The sequence below is a fragment of the Lacerta agilis genome, chromosome 10 (assembly GCF_009819535.1).
Source record: "Lacerta agilis isolate rLacAgi1 chromosome 10, rLacAgi1.pri, whole genome shotgun sequence".
Classification (NCBI taxonomy): Eukaryota; Metazoa; Chordata; class Lepidosauria; order Squamata; family Lacertidae; genus Lacerta; species Lacerta agilis.
Window position 1 is genome coordinate 1,125,649 of NC_046321.1, and position 22,890 is coordinate 1,148,538.

Genomic DNA, 22,890 nt, shown 5'->3' on the forward strand with positions numbered 1-22,890 from the left:
CTGAAGACGTCCTGTTGCCTGTGTGTGTTCTTTACCTCAGCGTGGGAATTGCTCTTCGTTTGGCCCCTATCCTGCTGCTACTTGGCTCATGCCCTGGAGTTGCTGTACTCAAGCATGCAAGGCAGTTTTTGCACCAAACACTGTCACCCCCCCCCACCACCACATGATCTCCAAACACTACCAGTACTGTACTTCTTCACCAGAACTTTATCCCCGCCCCCTGCACATTCTGAAGAAAACTTAAAATACTGTAATTTAATGAGAGATTCCCCCCCCCAGCGTAATTGCAAGAGGGGGAAGGTGGGGCTGCAGGTACCAGGGAAGTCTCCTGGTGGGTCCATCCTCACTCATGAACCCCATGGGGCAACCCCAGAGCTCCTGCTAATTCTGGGGTTTGAGGAAGATAGTATTTTTCCGTAGTCCCAGAATTTTTTGTTCAATCATGCTGTTAGGGAGTCTGCCTACCAGAGGACCCACAGTGCGTATTATTATGATACTGATTTTACTGTTGTTTCTTCTGCTGCTGTCATGGATTGGCTGGGTGCACTGGGGGGGGGGAGGCACCAGCTGGGGGGCCCACAAGGGAAGAAGGCTCAGAGCCTGGGGATTGTGGTGGGTGTCGCAGGCACTTCCACCCTGTACAGCCACCCCCGGACGTTTCACGGTCTATGAGTGCTGCACCAACGACAACCGATCCCCAGCTGCAACCCACCAGACTGCTAACTGGAACCTGCTTGCTTTATTCACCACAGACGAGGATTATGTGAAAAAAGAAGTTGTTTATTGTGTACAAAAGCTTGGGGTTGCTGATAAATAAAAGGATGTTCAATAAGCTTATAACCGTGGTCCTATACCGGCCTATTACCTCTAACCGTCAACTAAATAACAATAACAACACATTTCACAATCTGTTTATCCTCTCTGCTAATTTCCACCAATGCTACCCCTCAGACTCTTAAACTCCCAGCTCTCACTCCTGACTCACGCTCTGCTCAACTAACTCAACTGCTAGACTCCCTCAACTCCTCAACTCCCCCTACTGACCACAGGGAGGGGTGTTTCATACCCAGGCTGAGCCCGCCCTTAAGGGTTCTAACTGTCACAAAATTTAACCCTTACCTGGCTTTGGGCTAGTTCTCCACAGTGGGATGGCGATGAGCAGAAAGAGGGAGAGAAGGGAGCAGAGCGGGAGGGGGAGGTGCTGCAAGGTGAGGAGGAAACAGGGTTTGGTGAGCAGGAAGAGGCTGGGGCAGAGAGCGTTTCAGACTCAGAGGGAGGAGAGGAGAGACCCCCTCCTGCTGCGACCATCTCCCCTCTCCCCTGGTCTCCTGGAGCAGGCATGTCCACCTTCCAAGAGACTGCGATCTACTCCCACTATAGTAAAACTGGAAATGATCTACCCATTGGATTGACCAAAGTAGTTCAGCTTTTGGGGGGGGAGTTGTTGAGCTCCCTGAAGCTTTCCTGAGCCTCTCCCCTTTTCATTTCAAGGATTGGGGGATCCTGCACAGCCCTGAGGCACCTCAGCATTTGGGGGGAGCTTTTTGGTTTGCTGAGGGAAGGAGTCACAATCCGGTCACATTGCAGGGTGTCAGGCTTTTAGGTAAGGGGATGAGGCTCAGGGTTATTTGTGGGGCATAGGAATTCGTTCATTCCCCCCCCTTCAATATATAGTCCGGGCCCCCATAAGGTCTGAAGGACAGTGAACCGGCCCTCTGCTGAAAACGTTTGCTGATTCCTGCAGTAGGCGAAGTGCGGGGCTTGTGGCGTGCTGCTCTGGGCTGCAGGTGGCTCGCCACTGCCCAGCTAAGCTCTGCACTCGCTCGCTCTCAAGCTGTGCACCTCTCGAGGCTGGGATAGTGGAGCGCGCTGAGGGAGCGGGGCTAGCAAGCATGACCCTGGTGTGCATGGGAGGGGGGTTGCACTGGTTCCCTCGGCCGCCACCGCGCTGAGCAACCCGAAGTACCACTGTACAGTTACAGGTGGGTAGCCGTGTTGGTCTGCCATAGTCAAAACAAAATCGAAAGTTCTTTCTAGTAGCACCTTAGAGACCAACTGAGTTTGTTCCTGGTATGAGCTTTCGTGTGCATGCACACTTCTTCAGATACGGTATCTGAAGAAGTGTGCATGCACACGAAAGCTCATACCAGGAACAAACTCAGTTGGTCTCTAAGGTGCTACTAGAAAGAACTTTCGATTTTGTTACCACTGTACAATGACTTATGAATCATCCTATTGACCTTCAGAAGGCGAGTTAAGGCAAGTTGGCTGTTCCTTATTCTCAGCACATTAAGCTTCTCGAATGGCATTTCCAGCCTCTTGGCTTCTGTCCAAGCTGCCCTTGAGAAAGATGCCTTAAGAGAAGCTTGGACAGAAGCCAAGAGGAGGAGAGAGATTCTGTCCGTGCCAGAGGCACCCTGGCTGCCCCACCCCTCAGCCCCCTTCCCCACCGGGCTCCTTCCTTCTACCTGAGCTGCTTCCACAACCATTTCTTCTCCTTCACCACCAAGAATAGATGGATGAGGAAGTCTTGCTGGCATCATCAGGTCACCTGCAAGAGACAGAGGTAAGTGGGAAGCCAGGAGTGCAGCTTCTCTCCAAAAAGTCTCACCTTCTAGATGCATCTGGACATTTGGACCCATTTCATAATTTAGTTGGGTTAAAAAATGCATCTCCCTTCCTTGGTGCTCTTGGTCCCAAGTGTCTTCCTCCCCAAAAGGTGAAAAGAACCCATGGATTAGTTTTGACATCCACGGAAAGGGACCAAATGGAGAACTGACTCCTTCCTTACCCAACAGCCTCTCTCTGGTGTCCAACGGAATCCTTTCGGTCTCAGAGGAATCTGGGCCCATTTCTCCTCTTTTAACGCCACCTTGATTGGTGGCATCCCTGCCTCTTGTGGGAGGGAGTTCCACAGGTTTTACTCTGCCCTGCAAGAGGAAGCGCTTTCTCTTCTCTGCCCTATTCCTTCCTTCCTTCCATAGGTGAGGTTTTAGGGACCATGGCATATTTCATGTCTGAATGTTTCCAACCTCTGTTATAAAAGGGAACTGAGGCATACATCTGAATGGGGTTTATTTGCATGAATTTCCTCGCTCCGGGACCCAAGTCCCCTCCCCAAGGGGCCAGCAGGGCATCCATGCAAAAGAAGAGCAGAGCTGCCGTCCTCATGCCACTTCACCCCCCCCCCCCCTTGCAGGACACATTTCCGCAAACAGACCCAAACTCCGGCATGTAGCCGCAGGTGATACAATAGGAGCCTTTCTGCAAATGGCCTTTGCAACACAACTCACTGGATGGTAACAAAGTATACACATTTGCCTCTTTACAGCGGATGCTTTCGCTGAGCCCCGTTCCCTCAATGAATCCACCCATTTCTTGATGAAATATAACTTCTGCCAGTAAAACCTGAGCTGAAATAGTACAGAGAGCAAAACAGCAGCCCTGTCTGACCCCCGTCAGCATCCTGACTCCCCCAGTCACGTAGCAGGAGATTCTTCCTCAGACCCGCCCCCTCCGTGAGACAGGTATGACATCATGGATGATCCATTGATGATCCATATGATCCATTCATGATCCACATGATCCAAGCAGACTTGTCCCAGGAGCAGATCTCTATGCCTGAATGAAACGGGCCTGCGATGATGGTGGATTCTGGAGTCAAGAAATCCACCCTTTCCAATGATCTCTCAGGCTGGCCAGGAAAAGGCAGCAAGCGGGAATCGCCACCAATCCCGACTGACAGACCTGTAATGTTGCCAAAACTTGAACTCGGAGTGTGATCTGATTTCCATGTACAACTCATTTTGTGACGTAACCGGGGGTGTTTCGGGGTGCTCTCTCTGTAACGGGGCCCCCTATTATCTGAGGGTGTACAAAGCTGCTTCTGAGCTGCTTCACTCCTTGCATGGGGGGTGGGGGCTCTGCGTGCAAACAGATCAACAGCTGGCTTTGCTTTCTTACTGGCCTCATTGTGTTACCTGTGACGGAGCCACATGGGATGAATTTTACCTGGATGTCGGGTGTGTGTGTGTGTGTGTGTGTGTGCAAAAGCCCAACCCCATTTTTTCCGTAACACAGGAGTCACAGAGCCCAACCCGCTACTCAATGTGCACCATTCTTCTACCATTCTCACAGCCCGCCCCACAACCCCAAATTCCGCCCCCATACGTCGCACCCATTCCTTCTCCTCCTCCTCTTCCTCCTACTCGCAGTACTGCTTCTGTTTCCGGAATGAGAGGGGAGAGCCCCCCTCCCAAACTGCCTGCTTCTCCCGGAAGTGGAGTTTCCACGCGGGATTGCTGCTCTGCACCGTAGCTCTAGGGGCGCTCTGGATTTTGCAGGAAAGGAAAGAATCGCGAGCGAGGACCAAAAGGTAAAGCGGCGGGAGAGAGGGGAGAGAAGGACCCAGAGACCCCCCCCCGCCAGGTCCCCAAAGCGCCTTTCGTGGGTCCCGTCGGCAGGGCCTGGATCCCTGCACGGTGCTGCGAAGGGGGCATTTTTGCTCCCTGAGGCGCATTGGGAGGGGCAGTCATGGGGCCCTTACCCAGGGGCATAGCTGTCAACTTTTCCTTTATTCCGAATAGGATTCCTCGCAAGAAAAGGGAAAAGTTGACAGCTATGCCCAGGGGTCCCCATGAGGATCCCATCGCCCCGTGTCCCCCGCACAGGGGGGGGATCCCCCGCACAGGGATCCCTAAATAGTGGGGGGTCCATTTCCCCCACCTCTTCCTTCCTGCAAGGAGGGGAAATCCCAAGAGGAAGAGAGAAGGGGAGAGGCCTTCTTGAAAGCAGCTCTTTTTTCCCACAATCCCACCCAGGAAGCAGCCAGAAACCTTTTCCTCTGTCTCAGACTTCCATCTTTGTGTCTTTTGTACTGTATGGTTCATTGAGGATGAGGATAATGTACACCTATCATCAGAAACAGGGGTGCAGAGTCCATGAGATTGCTCTCAGGATTGATATAGAAGTCAAAAGCATTTCTGTTCCTCTTATTCTTTGTAGGAATGTCAGAGTGGCTGACAATCTGAGATACAATCCATCATCGTCCGATGACGACTGAATGAACCTTTCCATTCAAAGGACACATTTTCCTGACACAGTACCTGTGGCTGGAGGCTCTACACACAGGTTGTGCCTATGCAGGCCAAAGACTGCCCGTATTAGCACAGGTGAAGTGTGTGACCACCCCAAATTTACAGACTGTAAGTGAATGAGAGTTTGTGGGGGGGATTATTGTTTACGGCTACCCTGTGATTTTCTCAACCTATAACATTTCATGAGCTGATATAGCAGTAAAAGGTAAAGTGACCCCTGACCATTACGTCCAGTCATGTCTGACTCTGGGGTTGTGGCGCTCATCTCGCTTTATTGGCCGAGGGGGCCGGCATACAGCTTCCAGGTCATGTGGCCAGCATGACTAAGCCACTTCTGGCAAACCAGAGCAACGCACGGAAACGGCGTTTACCTTCCCGCCAGAGCGGTACCTATTTATCTACTTGCACTTTGACATGCTTTCAAACTGATAGGTGGGGAGGAGCTGGAACCGAGCAACGGGAGCTCACCCCATTGTGGGGATTCAAACCACCGACCTTCTGATCAGCAAGCCCTAGGCTCTGTGGTTTAACCCACAGAGCCACCTACGAACTCCAAATTAACTAAAAAAAAAAAAACCCAACAAGATCATCATCATAATCGTCATCATCGTCATCATCATCATCATCATCATAGTATTTATACCCCTGGGCCTTAGTTTGCCTACCCCTGATCTACAGAAAACACCAGCTTTGAATTATACAGAATAAAACTACCAGAACTTTCTTGAACCAATAGGTTAGGAATTATCGCTATGTGCTCTTCTATGCATAAAAATGCAACCATGAGGCTGTGGAAATGTTCAGGGATGCAGGAGAGGAAATAATGTTTGATTATATCCTTTCCAACTTGTGTTAGCAAGTTGTACAATTTAGCAGAGTAACATCCCCCTTTTTACACTTGCACAGCGGATGTGTTTGCTCAACTCGCTAATGTCTCTAAAATAAGTTTCCTTGTTAATTTCCCTCATAAAAAGATAGACACGACACAGTCTTCTATAAAAGTATAAAAAGAGTTTACGTACACATTCTGTACACAAATGGATCCCAGAAGGCAGACTTAAGTTACAAAAGTAATATACACCTGGAAACTATCTGAAAAGGAGATCGCTCCTTTGTTCTCTCGTGGCTGTACAAAGCATCTTAGGCTGAGCAGATGTTGCTTCTTCGATGAATGTGGTCAGAGAGAGAGAGAGATGACAGGCCAGTCCTGCTCTTTTGTTACCTGGGCAGGTGAGGTGACGCCCACCACTAGACACATGGAGAGGAAGTTTGTCCCAGCCTAGGAGAAAGAGGAAGTTCCGACTGGCTGGTCCAGACACCCCCTTTTATGTCCACTCTAGGGATGTTGTACTTGACTGTTCTTGTGTTTCACATCCCACAGACACTTTAAAGGTAAGCACCAACACTTTGAATTGTGCTTGGAAATGCCCTGGGAGCCAGGGAAGATCCTTTAGGAATAGTGTTATAGTGCTCCCAGTCACTAGTCTAGCTCCCAGTCACTAGTCTAGCTGCCCCATTCTGGATTAGTTGCACTTTCAGGGTCACCTTCAAAGGTAGCCCCATGTAGAGCAGATGGCAGTAGACCAAGCAGGAGATAACCAGTGCATGCACCACTCTGGAGAAACAGTCTGCAGGCTGGTAAGTTCTCAGCTGGCGTACCAGATGGAGCTGCCAGACAGCTGTCCTGGACACAGAATTAACCTGCACCTCCATGGACAGCTGTGAGTCCAAAATGACCCCCAGGATGCATACCTGGTCCTTTAGGGGCACAGTTACCCCATCAGGACCAGGAGGTCCCCGCCCTCTCTCCCCCAATGACAGACAGTACATCTGTCTTGTCAGGATTCAACCTCAATCTGTTAGCTGCTATCCATCCTCCAACCACCTCCAAACAGCCACACATGGCATTCACCAACTTCACTGGTTCCAATTTAAAAGAGAGGAAGAGCTGGGTATCATCCGCATACTGGTGAACACCCATCCCAAACCCCCTGATGATCTCTCCCAGTGGCTTCATATAGATATTAATAAGCATGGGGGAGAGGACGGAGCCCTGAGACACCCCACAAGGGAGCATCAAGGGGTCTGAACACTCATCCCAGAACATCACTTTCTGGGAACCACTGCATAACGGGGGCCCCAGTTCCCAACTCCCCTAGGGGGTCCAGAAGGATACCATGGTCAAAGGTCTCCAAAGCCACGGAGATCCAGCAGAACCAGGAAACAGCTTCCCCCTTTGCCTCTAGCCCACCGGAGATCATCAAGCAGCGCAACCAGTGCAGTTTCAGTCCATTATGAGGCCTGAAACCCAAAAGGAAGGATCATGGTGGCAAGAGGTTTCATGGTCCTGCACACCCGAAAGCTCCAGGCACAATACTTTCATTAGCTTTCAAGGGGCCATCAGATAATTGGTGCTCTTTCCATCAAAAGAAAATATTTCCAATACTTTTAAAGTGACACATGATGTAAAAAAATGCTTCTGTTTTGCTTATTCCACATCGGAAAGACTTTGATAGATAGATAATCTGTATTGTCATTGTCCAATGCAGAACAACGACATTGAACATCTACATCAAATTTACAACAATCATTCACCTGCTATGCAAAAAATTACATATTGACATAGCTGTTCGGCAGTGGAATTTGCTGCCAAGGAGTGTGGTGGAGTCTCCTTCTTTGGAGGTCTTTAAGCGGAGGCTTGACAGCCATCTGTCAGGAATGCTTTGATGGTGTTTCCTGCTTGGCAGGGGGTTGGACTGGATGGCCCTTGGGGTCTCTTCCAACTCTAGGATTCTATGACCCGCTCCCCATCCCAGCTATGCATAAACGACCCCCTAAAACCTCTAATAACCCTCCTGATTTACCCCCTAAAACTCTTATGCCCCATATCTGAGTACAGACCTTCCCTCACACACTGCCTTTTGCTGCATTCAAAACCAAAATTGCTCTTGGGTAGAAGCTATTTCTCAGGCAGCTAGTCCTGGTCTTTATGACCCTATACCTCCTTCCAGAAGGCAGAAGCTGAAAGAGATCATTTCCGGGGTGCACACTATCCTGCACAATATCTGTTGCTTTCTTATAGCACCTGGAGGCATAGATTCAGGGTGGATAAAAATCAATGATTTTTGAAAAAAAATCAGTTTTTTTATTTAAATCGGATTTTTTAAAATTTAAATTGGATTTTTTTTAAATAACATGCTTTTTGAGGAAAATATATTACCATCCAAAGGTTATTCAATCATGAAATAAAGATTAGTTTTTTAATTATGTAGAATAAGGCTGTATATGTTTAATTTTTTTGGTAAATAAATTCCATTAATCCACTCACGATGTCATTTATGCTCTTCCAGAGGTTTTTGTAAAATTATTGGGCAGTTTCTCTGCCTACAAGATATTATCACAGATGCTTGGTTTACTTTTGCAGTTCTCAAAACTGAATTTGACTCAGCAGAGATCACATGCCTCTTCTTCATAGCAAAAATGTTATAACATGAACAGAGTTGAGAAAAAGACTTTAATCCTATTATTCTACAAACCTATGAATACAGAATCAACCCCTTCAGTGTTAAGTTTCAAGAAGTTCAGTGAATAGAATAGAAACAATATTTTTCTGATTGTTTGGAGTGGAATGGATCTAATAAATCCATTTAAATTGCTATCATTAAGGTAATGATTATTTTTCTCCTTCCTAAGTACAACAGGAAAGTTGTCCAAATATGAATGATTAACCTATTAAACTGGGGATAAAAAAACTACTATGAAAAGTTGTTATTCTAAAAATCTTCATCTACTTGCATATTGAAGTCATACAAGCAAGAATTACGTAGTCTTTATGTAGAAAACTGTAATTTAAATCAAGCCTTACTGACTAGTGATTTAAATCAGTTTGATTTAAATCAAATCCACCCTCCATAGATTTGATCCAAAGTGGGAAGGGTTCACCCAGTTATCCTCTCCACAGTCTTTACAACCCTGGACAGCGCTGTTCTTTCCCCAACAGTGCAACTCCCAAACCACACACAGACCATAGGTTAATACACAAGTCTGAGCTCATCTCTCTGTCTGAAACTGCTGTTTTAGCAGCAATGGAAGCCTGGCCAGTGAGTTTGGGGGTCCTGCGCTGCCTAGACAACAAGACACCCTTCTCACCCTGGCTGGTATGGCCCCAAGGAAAGCAGAGCAGTAGGTTTGGCACCAGCTTGGCTGCAGGAGTTGCTGGAAGGAGGTGTGCAGGGCACCATCCAACCGTCTTAGAGACTCCACTCTGGATTTGTGCAGGTTTTCCTCCATAGCCTTTTCTTCTCCCGACGATAACTAAAGAGGCAGTGAAGATTTAGGAACAGAGTTCCCCTTCTCGATGGGCTCCCTTCCCCAATTGACGAGCCCCATCTGCCCTTCACTTCCCTCTGTAGCATCGGCAGAATCTTCCTTCTTGACTGTGGGATTCACTGTCGTTCTCATCCTCTCCAACCACCAGGGCCTGGCTTCACCTGCAGTGGAATTCCCCAACCCACCAAAGATTTGAGACCCATCAGCTTTCCTCACCTGCTTTAGCTGGCCGGGTGAAGTCGTTCCTAGGATTACGGCCCCTGTTGCATGCTGACAGCTTCTGGAAGCCACAGGTGAGAGCTGAGTGCAGGGTGGGGACAAAAGGTGGATAGGTTACCCGAGAAGGTGAATGACATGTCCCCCACCAAAGGTACTAATGCTCCCCTAAAACATCGTATAATTATGATATTTGAGACAGAACAGGAATAAATTGATGGCTCCAGAAATAACACAACTTCAGACCATCAATAAATCAATACTACATATTCAAGGTTGACGTTTTCACTAAGAACAGTTATCCATTTTCCTTTCGGCATGCGATCAGGCAGCCCATCATTATAATAAAGAACCATTGGGGTGGGTGTTTCCTACATGAAGCATGTAGACGGAGGTCCATCTCCAGGAACAGGAGCTTCCCTGAGCACCCATTCAGGTGACCCCAAGCACTGAACGCTGGAAAGAGGTAGACCTGGGTCTCACAGAATGGTCCATATGGATCTCCTGAGGCCAATGGGACTGTGCTGGTGATTCATGAAGATCTAGAGGTGGAAACTGGGATGGATGGAGGATTATGATACAGAGGATGGGAAATGTCCAAAGGAACGATGAACTGGAGAAAGAGAGGGCCTGTTCATAGACAGAGAGCAGCAACTTTTCCTGTGAAGAAACAATTGATTTCAAAAGGCTATATTCCAAGATCATGCTGCATTATTAACAATGATTGAGGATTATGAAAGGTGGCTGATGCATTACTATCATTTGATGACATTTTTCATTTCCTAGAAACTGGGAATATGGGTAGGACAGGGGAGAATGTAGAAGATGTTGAAATAAGAGAAGGTGCTAATGGCGGTTGATGTGCTCTCTTTTCCTTTGTTCTCTTCCTTAAAACAAAACAGGATTTCCTTTCCTCCCACTCTGAAGAAGGTGATGGAGAAGACAGTCAGAATTCAAGATCGTTTCATTAGGAATAGAAATTAAATTGTGTGAAATGTGGAATATGCTTCCCATATCAATAACCTCCAACAGGGGAGAAACCATTTAAAGGTATGGAGCGGAAAAAGTTTCACTGATAGAGGAAAACTTAGAACACATCTGCAAACTCATATGTGCGAGAAAGAATTCCAATGCAGGGAGTGTGGGAAGAACTTCAGTTGGAGTGGAACCCTAAATAGACATCAACAGACACACACAGGGCAAAAACCATTTAAATGCATGGAGTGTGGAAAAAGCTTCAGTCAGAGTGGGCACTTAAGTTCACATCAACAGACTCACACAGGTGAAAAACCATTTAAAGACATGGAGAGCGGAAAAAGTTTCACTGATAGAGGAAAACTTAGAACACATCAGCGGACTCAAATGGGCAAGGAAGGATTCCAATGCAGGGAGTGTGGGAAGAACTTCAGTTGGAGTGGAGACCTTAGAAGACATCAGCGGACTCATACAGGTGAAAAACCATATAAATGTATGGAGTGTGGGAAAAGCTTCAGTCAAAGTGGAAACTTAAGTTTACATCAACGGACACACACAGGGCAAAAACCATATAAATGTATGGAGTGTGGAAAAAGCTTCAGTCAGAGTGGACACTTAAGTTCACATCAACAGACTCACATAGCTAAAAAACCATTTAAAGGTATGGAGAGCGGAAAAGGTTTCACTGATAGAGGAAAACTTAGAACACATCAGCGGACTCAAATGGGCAAGGAAGGATTCCAATGCAGGGAGTGTGGGAAGAACTTCAGTCGGAGTGGAACCCTAAATTTACATCAACGGACTCACACAGGGGAAAAACCATTTAAATGCATGGAGTGTGGAAAAAGCTTCAATCGGAGTGGACACCTTAGAAGACATCAGCAGACTCACACAGGTGAAAAACCATATAAATGTATGGAGTGTGGGAAAAGCTTCAGTCGGAGTGGACACCTTAGAACACATCAACGAACTCACACAGGGGAGAAACCATATGAATGTACGGAGTGTGGGAAGAGCGTCAGTAACAGTGGAAACCTCAAAAGACACCACCAGACTCACACAAGGAATAAACCTTATAAATGCACTGAGTGTGGGATGAACTTCAGTCAGAGTGGACTCCTCAATATACATCAGTGGACTCACACAGGGGAAAAACCATATAAATGTATGGAGTGTGGAAAAAGCTTCAGTCGGAGTGATAAACTTAAATCACATCAACGGACTCACATGGGTGAAAAACCATATAAATGTATGGAGTGTGGAAAGAGCTTCAGTGTGAGTGGACAACTCAATAAACATCACCAGACTCACACTGGGGAGAAACCATTTAAGTGCATGGAGTGCGGAAAGAGCTTCATTCAGATTGGAAACCTTAGAATACATCAACGGACTCACACAGGGGAGAAACCATTTGAATGCAGGGAGTGTGGAAAGAGCTTCAGTCAGAATGGACAACTTAAATTACACCAGTGGACTCACACAGGGGAGAAACCATATAAATGTATGGAGTGCGGAAAGAGCTTCAGTGTGAGTGGACAACTCAATAACCATCACCAGACTCACACTGGGGAGAAAAAATATAAATGTATGGAGTATGGGAAGAGCTTCAGTCAGAGTGGACACCTCAATATACATGAACGGACTCACACAGGGGAGAAACCATATAAATGTATGGAGTGTGGGAAGAGCTTCAGTAAGAGTGGACACCTCAATATACATGAACGGACTCACACAGGGGAGAAACCATATAAATGTATGGAGTGTGGAAAGAGCTTCAGTAAGAGTGGACACCTCAATATACATGAACGGACTCACACAGGGGAGAAACCATATAAATGTATGGAGTGTGGGAAGAGCTTCAGTAAGAGTGGACACCTCAATATACATCATCGGATTCATACAGGGGAGAAACCATTTGAATGCATGGAGTGTGGAAAGAGCTTCAGTCAGATTGGAAACCTTAAAATACACCAACGGACTCACACAGGGGAGAAACCATATAAATGTATAGAGTGTGGAAAGAGCTACATTCAGATTGGAAACCTTAGAATACATCAATGGACTCACACAGGGGAGAAACCATTTGAATGCATGGAGTGCGGAAAGAGCTTCAGTCAGAATGGAGACCTTAAATTACACCAGCAGACTCACACCGGTGAAAAACCCCATGAATGTATGGAGTGTGGAAAGAGCTTCAGTAAGAGTGGAAACCTCAATAAACACCAACGGACTCACATGGGAGAAACCATTTAAATGTATGGAGTGTTGAAAGAGCTTTAGTCAGAGTGGAAATGTTAGAAAACATCTGCAGACACACATGGGAGAATCCATTTAACTGTATCACATGTGGAAGGAGCTTCAGTCAGAGTGGAATCCTTGATTTATGTCAGCAAACTCTCACAAAAGACAAACCCTATGAATGTCAGTAAAGTATGTGGAAGTTCAGTCCTACTGGAAGTTCTACATCAACAGACTTATGAACAGGAAGAACTTTTAGAGTTGAAACCCTACAAAAAATCAACAACTCTGAGAAGCAGTTTAAATGGAAAGATTGCAGAAAGTGCTTTAGTTATAATGGAGTGTTTCAGGAACATCTAGGGATTCTGAGGGAAGAACCCATTTAGATGTATGGTGTGCAGAATGTGTTCCTCTTTTCTTCACAGCAATCAACTCAGCAGGAAATCAGTCTGAAAATCTAGATGTGTATTTGAAGTTCTGTTGTTTATTTGTAAAACTGAACAGTAATGAAATATTGAAGGCAGTGTCAGACAATGTGAGTATAATCTAAGGTGTAAAGTACACCTTAGATAGAGAGGGAGAATCTGGATTGCTGGTGTTGAGTGAGGATTAGCCCTGGGTGATATATTGATATCTGTTCCAATACTCCAGGGCGGGCAATTTAAATTGTCTATATAAGGGCAGGCACACCTTTGTTCTGGGTCTCCCCCCATCCTTTGTGTGTGGGGGGAGTACCCTGTTGCAACAGCTTTTAATAAAGATCAGGCTTAACTAGCCACCTTGCTTTTCGCTAGAATTCTGGTCTGGTCTCTGTCATTTTACTAGCCGGTAAGGGCTTCAAATTGCGCTGTACCAGAGGTCTGAGCTCCCTCCCGGAGAAGGACCCCTTTGTACTCTTATAACACTGGTCATTCCTCCTGTGAGTGTGACCTTCCCATTACGTCCTGCTGCTTGAGTTGTTACACGAGAGGGACTCCCTGCGCTTCCGACATGTTGCAGACAAAACATAAGGTGGTAGCCTCCTGCCACTAAGGCCCACAGTGAGAAAGCCTATAGAAAGAAATGACTTGTAAAGAAAAGCCCCCCTCGGCTGCACAGCCCACCAGTCCTGGGCAGAAAACTCGCAGTTGTGGCAAGGGAACAGAGAGCCTGATTTCTGCAGCCCCCGGCCCTCAGCCAGACACGAGCCTTCAAGCAAAACACAAAGTGAGAAAACTCCCCCCCCTTTCCTCACAGCCCTCTTGGCTGAGCTTGAGACAATACGTAGACATACACAGAGCTGGACGCTGTTGTTGCCTGGGGGGTGGTTTACACACACACACACACACACACACACACACACCTGACCCTCCAGCCCTAGCTCCCCTGGCTGAGCTGGATACACAAGTGCCAATGCAAAACACACAAAAAGAAAACTCCCCCCCAAAAGCGTGCAATTTAATGGCTAGCAAAAGACACAGAGCAGCCCCCCTTTTCCTGAGACACATAGGGACCTGGGGGGAGGGTGCTGCTCCCTTGGTTGAGGCACCCACAGCTGGGTGGGTTCAAAGAAAGCCTCGATTTATCTGAGTCACGGCACCAAATGTTGTATGACACCAATGGCTTTAAAAACTCCTAGGTCTGGCCAATAATACTCAGGAGCCAGGAGGAGATAAGAGTCCAACAATTTTATTACAGGCAGTCAATATTGGGAATGGGAAAGGACTTTTCAATACCTTACCAAGATTTTTTTCTTTGGGGGGGTGTCTCTGTTCAACTTCTTTCAGAAGAAAACATTCAGAAGAAAATACAGGCATACCTCATGTTGTGTCCGCTTCAGGTTACGTGTTTTCATGTTGTGTCCTGCGGTAACCCAGAAGTACTGTAACGGGTTACCTCTGTGTTTCGCCGCTCGTGCATGCACAGAAGTGCTGAATCGCACCACACGTGTGTGCAGACGCAGCGCTTCAGCTTGCGTCAATTCTGTGTTATGGATGGGCCTCCGGAATGGAGCCTGTCCGTAACACAAGGTATCTGAAGAAGTGTGCATGCACACGAAAGCTCATACCAGGAACAAACTCAGTTGGTCTCTAAGGTGCTACTAGAAAGAATTTTCGATTTTGTTTTGACAAGGTTCCACTGTATTGCTAAAGGAGGGAAAATATAAAATGCACATTTAAAACAGCACAATCAACGAGAGAATAAAATATTATCATAATCCTAGAAGACAGAATATATCCAGAATGTATTTTTTCTTTGGGGGGGGGGGTGTCGCTGTTCAAGTTCTTTCAGAAGAAAATACAGGCATACCTCATGTTGTGTCCGCTTCAGGTTACGTGTTTTCGTGTTGTGTCCTGCGGTAACCCAGAAGTACTGTAACGGGTTACCTCTGTGTTTCGCCGCTCGTGCATGCACAGAAGTGCTGAATCGCACCACACGTGTGTGCAGACGCGGCGCCTTGGCTTGCGTCAATTCAGGGGCGTAGCTGGCCGCCGGGCTGCTGGGGGCGGCAAGCCCAGCGGCACCCATGGGGGCGGGGCGTCGCTCCGTGCGCATGACGTCATGACGCATGCGCACGGAACAATGCCTCCACGCGGGCCAGTTGGCCCGCCCCTCTCCCACTGCGCTCCGTGAGCGGAGCCGTCCTGGGGAAAGGAGAGGGGTTGGGCCAGCTGGCCTGCCCCTGTCCTTTCCCCCGGCCGGGCTCTGCTCCCTGAGCCCAGCGGGCAGGGAGCGGAGCGGCGTCGCGTGGGAGTGGTGGAAGGGGCCGCCGCTTGTCACCCCACTTGCCGCCGTTTGTTCCATCGCCCCGGGAGCAGCATCGCTGCTGCTCCCAGGGCAACGGAGCGAGCGGCGTTGCATGGGGGTGACATGCGGCGGCCCCTCCCACCACTCCACACGCACCACCGGTCACCCTGGGAGAAGCAGCGCTGTACGGACGGGGTGCTCGCTCGGCCGAGCGAGCACCCTGTCCGTGCAGCGCTGCTGCTCCCGGGTGACGGAGGGAGCGGCGTCACGTGGGAGTGGTGGGTGGGGCCGCCGCTTGTCACCCCACTTGCCGCCGTTCGTTCCGTCGCCCCGGGAGCAGCATCGCTGCTGCTCCCAGGGCGATGGAGCGAGCGGCGGTGCGTGGGGGTGACATGCGGCGGCCCCTCCCACCACTCCACACGCACCACCGGTCACCCTGGGAGGAGCAGCGCTGTACGGACGGGGTGCTCGCTCAGCCGAGCGAGCACCCTGTCCGTGCAGCGCTGCTGCTCCCGGGTGACGGAGGGAGCGGCGTCACGTGGGAGTGGTGGGTGGGGCCGCCGCTTGTCACCCCACTTGCCGCCGTTCGTTCCGTCGCCCCGGGAGCAGCATCGCTGCTGCTCCCAGGGCGATGGAGCGAGCGGCGGTGCGTGGGGGTGACATGCGGCGGCCCCTCCCACCACTCCACACGCACCACCGGTCACCCTGGGAGGAGCAGCGCTGCACGGACGGGGTGCTCGCTTGGCCGAGCGAGCACCCCGTCCGTGCAGCGCTGCTGCTCCCGGGGTGACGGAGGGAGCGGCGGCGCGTGGGTGGGGCCGCCGCTTGTCACCCCCACCTGCCGCTGCTCACCCTATCACTGGGGGCGTACCGCCCCCACCGCCCCTCCCCAGCGACGCCCCTCCCCAGCGACGCCCCTGCGTCAATTCTGTGTTATGGATGGGCCTCCGGAATGGAGCCTGTCCGTAACACAAGGTTCCACTGTACTGCCAAAGGAGGGAAAATATAAAATGCACATTTAAAACAGCATAATCAACAAGAGAATAAAATATTATCATAATCCTAGAAGACAGAATATATCCTGCTGTTATGGAAAAATCTAGTTGTGAGGCTGCTCAGTCATCCAGCTCGTTGGGCAGAGCCCGTGGGTCCCTGCGGAATAAAGGAAGGAGTCCAGCCACCAACCGGAGCAAAATAGCGTACATCAAAGTTTATTGCGCAACAGGTTCAAAGAGGATGGGGCGACACTGACTTTTAAAACTTCCCACACATCCCAGGATACAGTTCGCACAGCATCATTGATACATCATCTTTACACCACTGACATGTCACAAAAGGGGAGGCGTAGACAGGGGTTACACCAGTTTAACCTTGGCAAACATGTCCAGAAAAGTCCTTGGTTCAAGATTAGCATAAACAGCCATGTCAGGGCAAGACCCAGGTATAAGATTAGCATAGGCAAACACCTCTGAAGTCCCACCATCCAAAGTACAATATTCCTTTGCATGTTTGGACCCCCGGGCAAGTCTGGTGATGGAATTAGGCTTTCCTTGGCCAACAATCAGCTCAGCAATTGTCACCTCTGGGCACTTCCTGGAGTCCCTTTTTCAAGGGCAAAATAGCATTGGAATAGAGGAAACTGGCAAAGGAGTTGATTTTATATCATTTTTAAATCTAAGTAACTTCCCTGAGCTGTCAAGTCGAAAGGATACATTTATGCACAATATTTGTAACATTTAACAACTTTAAAGATGTGCCCCCCCCCCCGTAATTTCTGCAACATGTCCCCCTTTTGGAGATAAATTTGCTTAGGTTCCGTAAGAACCGCAAATATTTTCTCCATACTTAACTACCATTCAGGCATAGACATATCCCCCCCTTTGGTCTCGTATGTTCTATAGATATGCACTAAATAATAACCTGGTATCCCCCTCCTAGATGTGTGGGTTTATATAATCCTGAAAGGGACTTGCATGTCATGCCTCTTAAGGCCATGCACAAATATAGCAGCGCACATAGCTGGACATAAAATATCACATAAAAATAACACATGTTTCTTGTGGCATTCTAGCACTTTGGGGAAAACATTTCGTCAATAGTGGTCTATACTTTACACTTAGTTTTGTTGTTCAGTCGTTCAGTTGTGTCCGAAGGTCTATTATTTGTAACATTTAAATTTAAAGATGTCCCCCCCCCCAGTAATTTCCGTAACAGACTGAAGCTCTTCCCACATTCCAAGCACTGATAGGGTTTCTGACCACTGTGAATTCTAATTTCAAGAGAGGGAAGGAGGGGCTGCAGGTACCAGGGAAGTCTCCTGGTGGGCCCATCTTGAACCCCATGGGGCAAACCCAGAGCTCCTGCTTATTCTGGGGTTTGAAGAAGTTAGTATTTTTCCATAGTCCCAGAATTTTTAAATCAAACATGCTGCCAGGGAGTTTTCCTACCAGAGGAACACAGTGCATATTACATTCATACTGATTTTACAGCTGTGGACGGGTCCGTTTCAGAGCACCATTCAAAGTGTTGCTGCTCACCTTGAAAGCCCTAAATGGTCTCAGCCCAGTAGAAGGTAAGGAGTGTCTCCACCCACATTCTCCAGGCTGGACACTGAGGTCCGGCTCCGAGGGTCTTTTGGCAGGTCCCTTATTGCAAGAAGTGAAGTTACAGGGAAGCAGGCAGAGGGCCTTCTCGGTTGTTGTGGCTGGCCTGTGGAACGCGCTCCCACTATGGTTTTGGTGCTTGTGGATTAATTAATGTCTTGCCATCATAAACACATGGCCCCTATCCTGCTGATACTTGGCTCATAATAATAATAATTTATTATTTATACCCCGCCAATCTGGCTGGGCCTCCCCAGCCACTCTGGACGGCTTCCAACAAAATAGTAAAATAAAATAATTCATGAGAAATTTAAAGCTTCTCTAAACAGGGCAGCCTTAAGATGTCTTTTAAAAGTCTGGTAGTTGTTCTCTTTGAAATCTAGTGGGAGGGCATTCCACAGGGTGGGTCAGGGGCGGAGCAAGGGGGCGGGGGCCCTGCCAATTCCGTACAAAAAACATGTTGTTGTTGTTGTTGTTGTTGTTGTTGTTATCTTTATTAGGCATCCAGCTTTGGACAGCTAGCTTTGCAGGGTTAAAAATTCCTTGGTGTTCTTGGCCCCAAGTGTCTTCCTCCCCCTCAAAATGAAAATAACCCATGGATTAGTTTTGATATCCACGGAAAGGGACCAAACGGAGAACGGACTCCTTACTTACCCAGCAGCCTCTCTCTGGTGTCCAACGGAGTGCTATCTGTCTCAGAGGAATCTGGGCCCATTTCTGCAAACAGATCCTGTCTCTGAAATACAGTAACAACAAAGATTCAAAACGGAGAATATGAAGAAAAGTTAGAAAAGGAATGACAGAGGCAAAAACCTAAGGGCAATCTGATAACATTCAATGGCTGCTTTCCAAAAAGGGGCAGTATATTACTGGTAATAGGGAATTTTCAGATACTCTCACTCTCGTTTGGAGCACCTTGGGAGTATGCAGAGGAAAGTCTCTGTTACCTCCTAGGTGGGCTTATGGTTTTGGTGCTTGTGGATCTCATGGGATTTAATGTCTTGCCATTATAAATGCACGGGGATTTACACAGACACATTTCCGTAAAAAGAGGAAAACTCCGGCATGTAGCCGCAGGTGATACAATAGAAGCCTTTCTGCAAATGGCCTTTGCAACACAACTCATTGGATAGTAACAAAGTATACACATTTGCCTCTTTACAACGGATGCTTCCGCTGAGCCCCGTTCCCTCAATGAATCCACCCATTTCTTGATGAAATATAACTTCTGCCAGTAAAACCTGAGCTGAAATAGTACAGAGAGCAAAACAGCAGCCCTGTCTGACCCCCGTCAGCCTCCTGACTCCCCCAGGCACGTAGCAGGAGATTCTTCCTCAGACCCGCCCCCTCCGTGAGACAGGTATGACATCATGGATGATCCATTGATGATCCACATGATCCAAGGAGACTTGTCCAAGGAGCGGATCTCTATGCCTGAATGAAACGGGACTGCGATGATGGATTCTGGAGTCAAGAAATCCCCCCTTTCCAATGATCTCTCAGGCTGGCCAGGAAAAGGCAGCGAGCGGGAATCGTCACTCATCCCGACTGACAGACCTGTAATGTTGCCAAAACATGAACTCGGAGTGTGATCTGATTTCCATGTACAACTCATTTTGTGACGTAACCAGGGGTGTTTTGGGGGTGCTCTCTCTGTAACGGGCCCCCCTATTATCTGAGGGTGTACAAAGCTGCTTCTGAGCTGCTTCACTCCTTGCATGGGGGGTGGGGGCTCTGCGCGCAAACAGATCAACAGCTGGCTTTGCTTTCTTACTGGCCTCATTGTGTTACCTGTGACGGAGCCACATGGGATGAATTTTACCTGGATGTCGGGTGTGTGTGTGTGTGTGTGTGTGTGTGTGCAAAAGCCCAACCCCATTTTTTCCGTAACACAGGAGTGACAGAGCCCAACCCGCTACTCAATGTGCACCAATACCTAAAACACGGACGGATCTAATCTCATGGCGTGGGGTGGGGGAGTGAAGGATTTCGGAATGTAAACATTGTGGGGGAAGGACCCCACTTTGCAGCTGGATTGCCGGGATCTGCCCCTCCCCCGCTCTCCTGATCCCCAGAAAGAAAATGGAAGGGGGGAAACATTCTTCTTCTCCCCCCTCAATCCCTCCCCTCTCCTACTGGCACACCATTCTCACAGCCCGCCCCCACAACCCCAAATTCCGCCCCCATACGTTGCACCCATTCCTTCTCCTCCTCCTCTTCCTCCTACTCGCAGTTCTGCTTCTCTTTCCGGAATGAGAGGGGAGAGCCCCCCCCCCTCCCAAACTGCCTGCTTCTCCCGGAAGTGGAGTTTCGTAGCTCTAGGGGCGCTCGCTTTCGGAAAGGGGAGGAGGGGGCGTCAGGGGAGGGGACCCCCCCCCCGGATTTTGCAGGAAAGGAAAGGAGAATCGCGAGCAAGGAAAAAAAGGTAAAGGGGCGGGAGAGAAGGGAGAGAAGGACACAGAGACCCCCCCCCCCCCGCCAGGTCCTCAAAAGCGCCTTTCGTGGGTCCCGTCGGCAGGGCCTGGATCCCTGCACGGTGCTGCTGCGAAGGGGGCTTTTCTTGCCCCCTTGGGCGCCTTGGCAGGGGCAGTGATGGGGCCCTTACCCAGGGGCATAGCTGTCAACTTTTCCCTTTTTTAAGAAAGGGAAATTCCCTTATTCCGAATAGGATTCCTCGCAAGAAAAGGGAAAAGTTGACAGCTATGCGCAGGGGTCCCCATGAGGATCCCATCGCCCCGTGTCCCCCGCACTGGCATCCCTTGAGAGCTGGGGGCTCCGCGCAGAGAGAGGTGGGTCACGAAAGGATTAACGGGCACGAGCGATAGAGACCCCCCTGTGCCTCCTCTGCTTGTCTTGGGGTGGCCCCTCCGGCTGGAGAGATGGGGGCGCAGGGTGAGCGGTGCTAAGGGAGCCTCTGGGTGCAGGGGAGAGTCCGGGAGAGAGGGAGGGGGGCACCCCTGGGGCAGGGAAGGGCAGCATGGGGGGGGAGAGATATAGGAAGACCTGTCTGTGGGGGGACGTCTCGATCATGGCGTGTGCGGGCATTCTCCGGTGGGACTGCCTTGGCCTCTCTCTCCCACCCAGGAATCGGCCAGCCTTTCAATGTGACCAGAGAGGGATCCCTAAATAGTGGGGGGTCCATTTCCCCCACCACTTCCTTCCTGCAAGGAGGGGAAATCCCAAGAGGAAGAGAGGAGGGGAGAGGCCTTCTTGAAAGCAGCTCTTTTTTTTCCACAATCCCACCCAGGAAGCAGCCAGAAACCTTTTCCTCTGTCTCAGACTTCCATCTTTGTGTCTTTTCTACTGTATGGTTCATTGAGGATGAGGATAATGTACACCTATCATCAGAAACAGGGGTGCAGAGTCCATGAGATTGCTCTCAGGACTGATATAGAAGTCAAAAGCATTTCTGTTCCTCTTATTCTTTGTAGGAATGTCAGAGTGGCTGACAATCTGAGATACAATCCATCATCGTCCGATGACGACTGAATGAACCTTTCCATTCAAAGGACACATTTTCATGATACAGTACCTGTGGCTGGAGGCTCTACACACAGGTTGTGCCTATGTAGGCCAAAGACTGCCAGTATTAGCACAGGTGAAGTGTGTGACCACCCCAAATTTACAGACTGTAAGTGAATGAGAGTTTGTGGGGGGGATTATTGTTTACGGCTACCCTGTGATTTTCTCAACCTATAACATTTCATGAGCTGATATAGCAGTAAAAGGTAAAGGGACCCCTGACCATTAGGTCCAGTCATGTCTGACTCTGGGGTTGTGGCGCTCATCTCGCTTTATTGGCCGAGGGAGCCGGCATACAGCTTCCAGGTCATGTGGCCAGCATGACTAAACCGTTTCTGGCAAACCAGAGCAACGCACGGAAACGGCGTTTAGCTTCCCGCCAGAGCGGTACCTATTTATCTACTTGCACTTTGACGTGCTTTCAAACTGCTAGGTGGGGAGGAGCTGGAACCGAGCAACGGGAGCTCACCCCATTGTGGGGATTCAAACCACCGACCTTCTGATCAGCAAGCCCTAGGCTCTGTGGTTTAACCCACAGCGCCACCTACAAACTCCAAATTAACTAAAAAAAAACCCCAACAAGATCATCATCATCATCGTCATCATCATCATCATCATCATCATCATAGTATTTATACCCCTGGGCCTTAGTTTGCGTACCCCTGATCTACAGAAAACACCAGCTTTGAATTATACAGAATAAAACTACCAGAACTTTCTTGAACCAATAGGTTAGGAATTATCGCTATGTGCTCTTCTATGCATAAAAATGCAACCATGAGGCTGTGGAAATGTTCAGGGATGCAGGAGAGGAAATAATGTTTGATTATATCCTTTCCAACTTGTGTTAGCAAGTTGTACAATTTAGCAGAGTAACATTCCCCTTTTTACACTTGCACAGCGGATGTGTTTGCTCAACTCGCTAAAGTCTCTAAAATAAGTTTCCTTGTTAATTTCCCTCATAAAAAGATAGACACTACACAGTCTTCTATAAAAGTATAAAAAAGAGTTTACTTACACATTCTGTACACAAATGGATCCCAGAAGGCAGACTTAAGTTACAAAAGTAATATACACCTGGAAACTATCTCAAAAGGAGATCGCTCCTTTGTTCTCTCGTGGCTGGACAAAGCATCTTAGGCTAAGCAGATGTTGCTTCTTCGATGAATGTGGTCAGAGAGAGA

General features: G+C 48.6%; 1 protein-coding gene across 1 annotated transcript; it reads left to right on the top strand.

Annotated features, from left to right (window-relative positions):
- Positions 1 to 10,733: 10,733 nt before the first annotated feature.
- Positions 10,734 to 13,285, top strand: LOC117053901 (zinc finger protein 624-like). The gene is made up of 4 exons (XM_033162225.1): positions 10,734 to 10,933; positions 10,988 to 11,241; positions 11,416 to 11,613; positions 11,764 to 13,285. Exons 1-4 carry the CDS (start codon positions 10,752 to 10,754, stop codon positions 12,867 to 12,869), a joined length of 1,740 nt encoding a protein of 579 aa, XP_033018116.1. The 5' UTR covers positions 10,734 to 10,751; the 3' UTR covers positions 12,870 to 13,285.
- The last annotated feature ends 9,605 nt before the right edge of the window (positions 13,286 to 22,890 follow it).

What these genes read in the sequence shown, in the direction of transcription:
- LOC117053901 (XM_033162225.1), top strand. Translation starts at nt 10,752, where the DNA reads ATGTGCGAGAAAGAATTCCAATGCAGGGAGTGTGGGAAGAACTTCAGT. An exon ending in ACTCACACAGGTGAAAAACC is followed by an intron (nt 10,934 to 10,987) that starts ATTTAAAGACAT and finishes AAAACTTAGAAC; the next exon opens with ACATCAGCGGACTCAAATGG. An exon ending in AGGGGAGAAACCATATGAAT is followed by an intron (nt 11,614 to 11,763) that starts GTACGGAGTGTG and finishes GGACTCACACAG; the next exon opens with GGGAAAAACCATATAAATGT.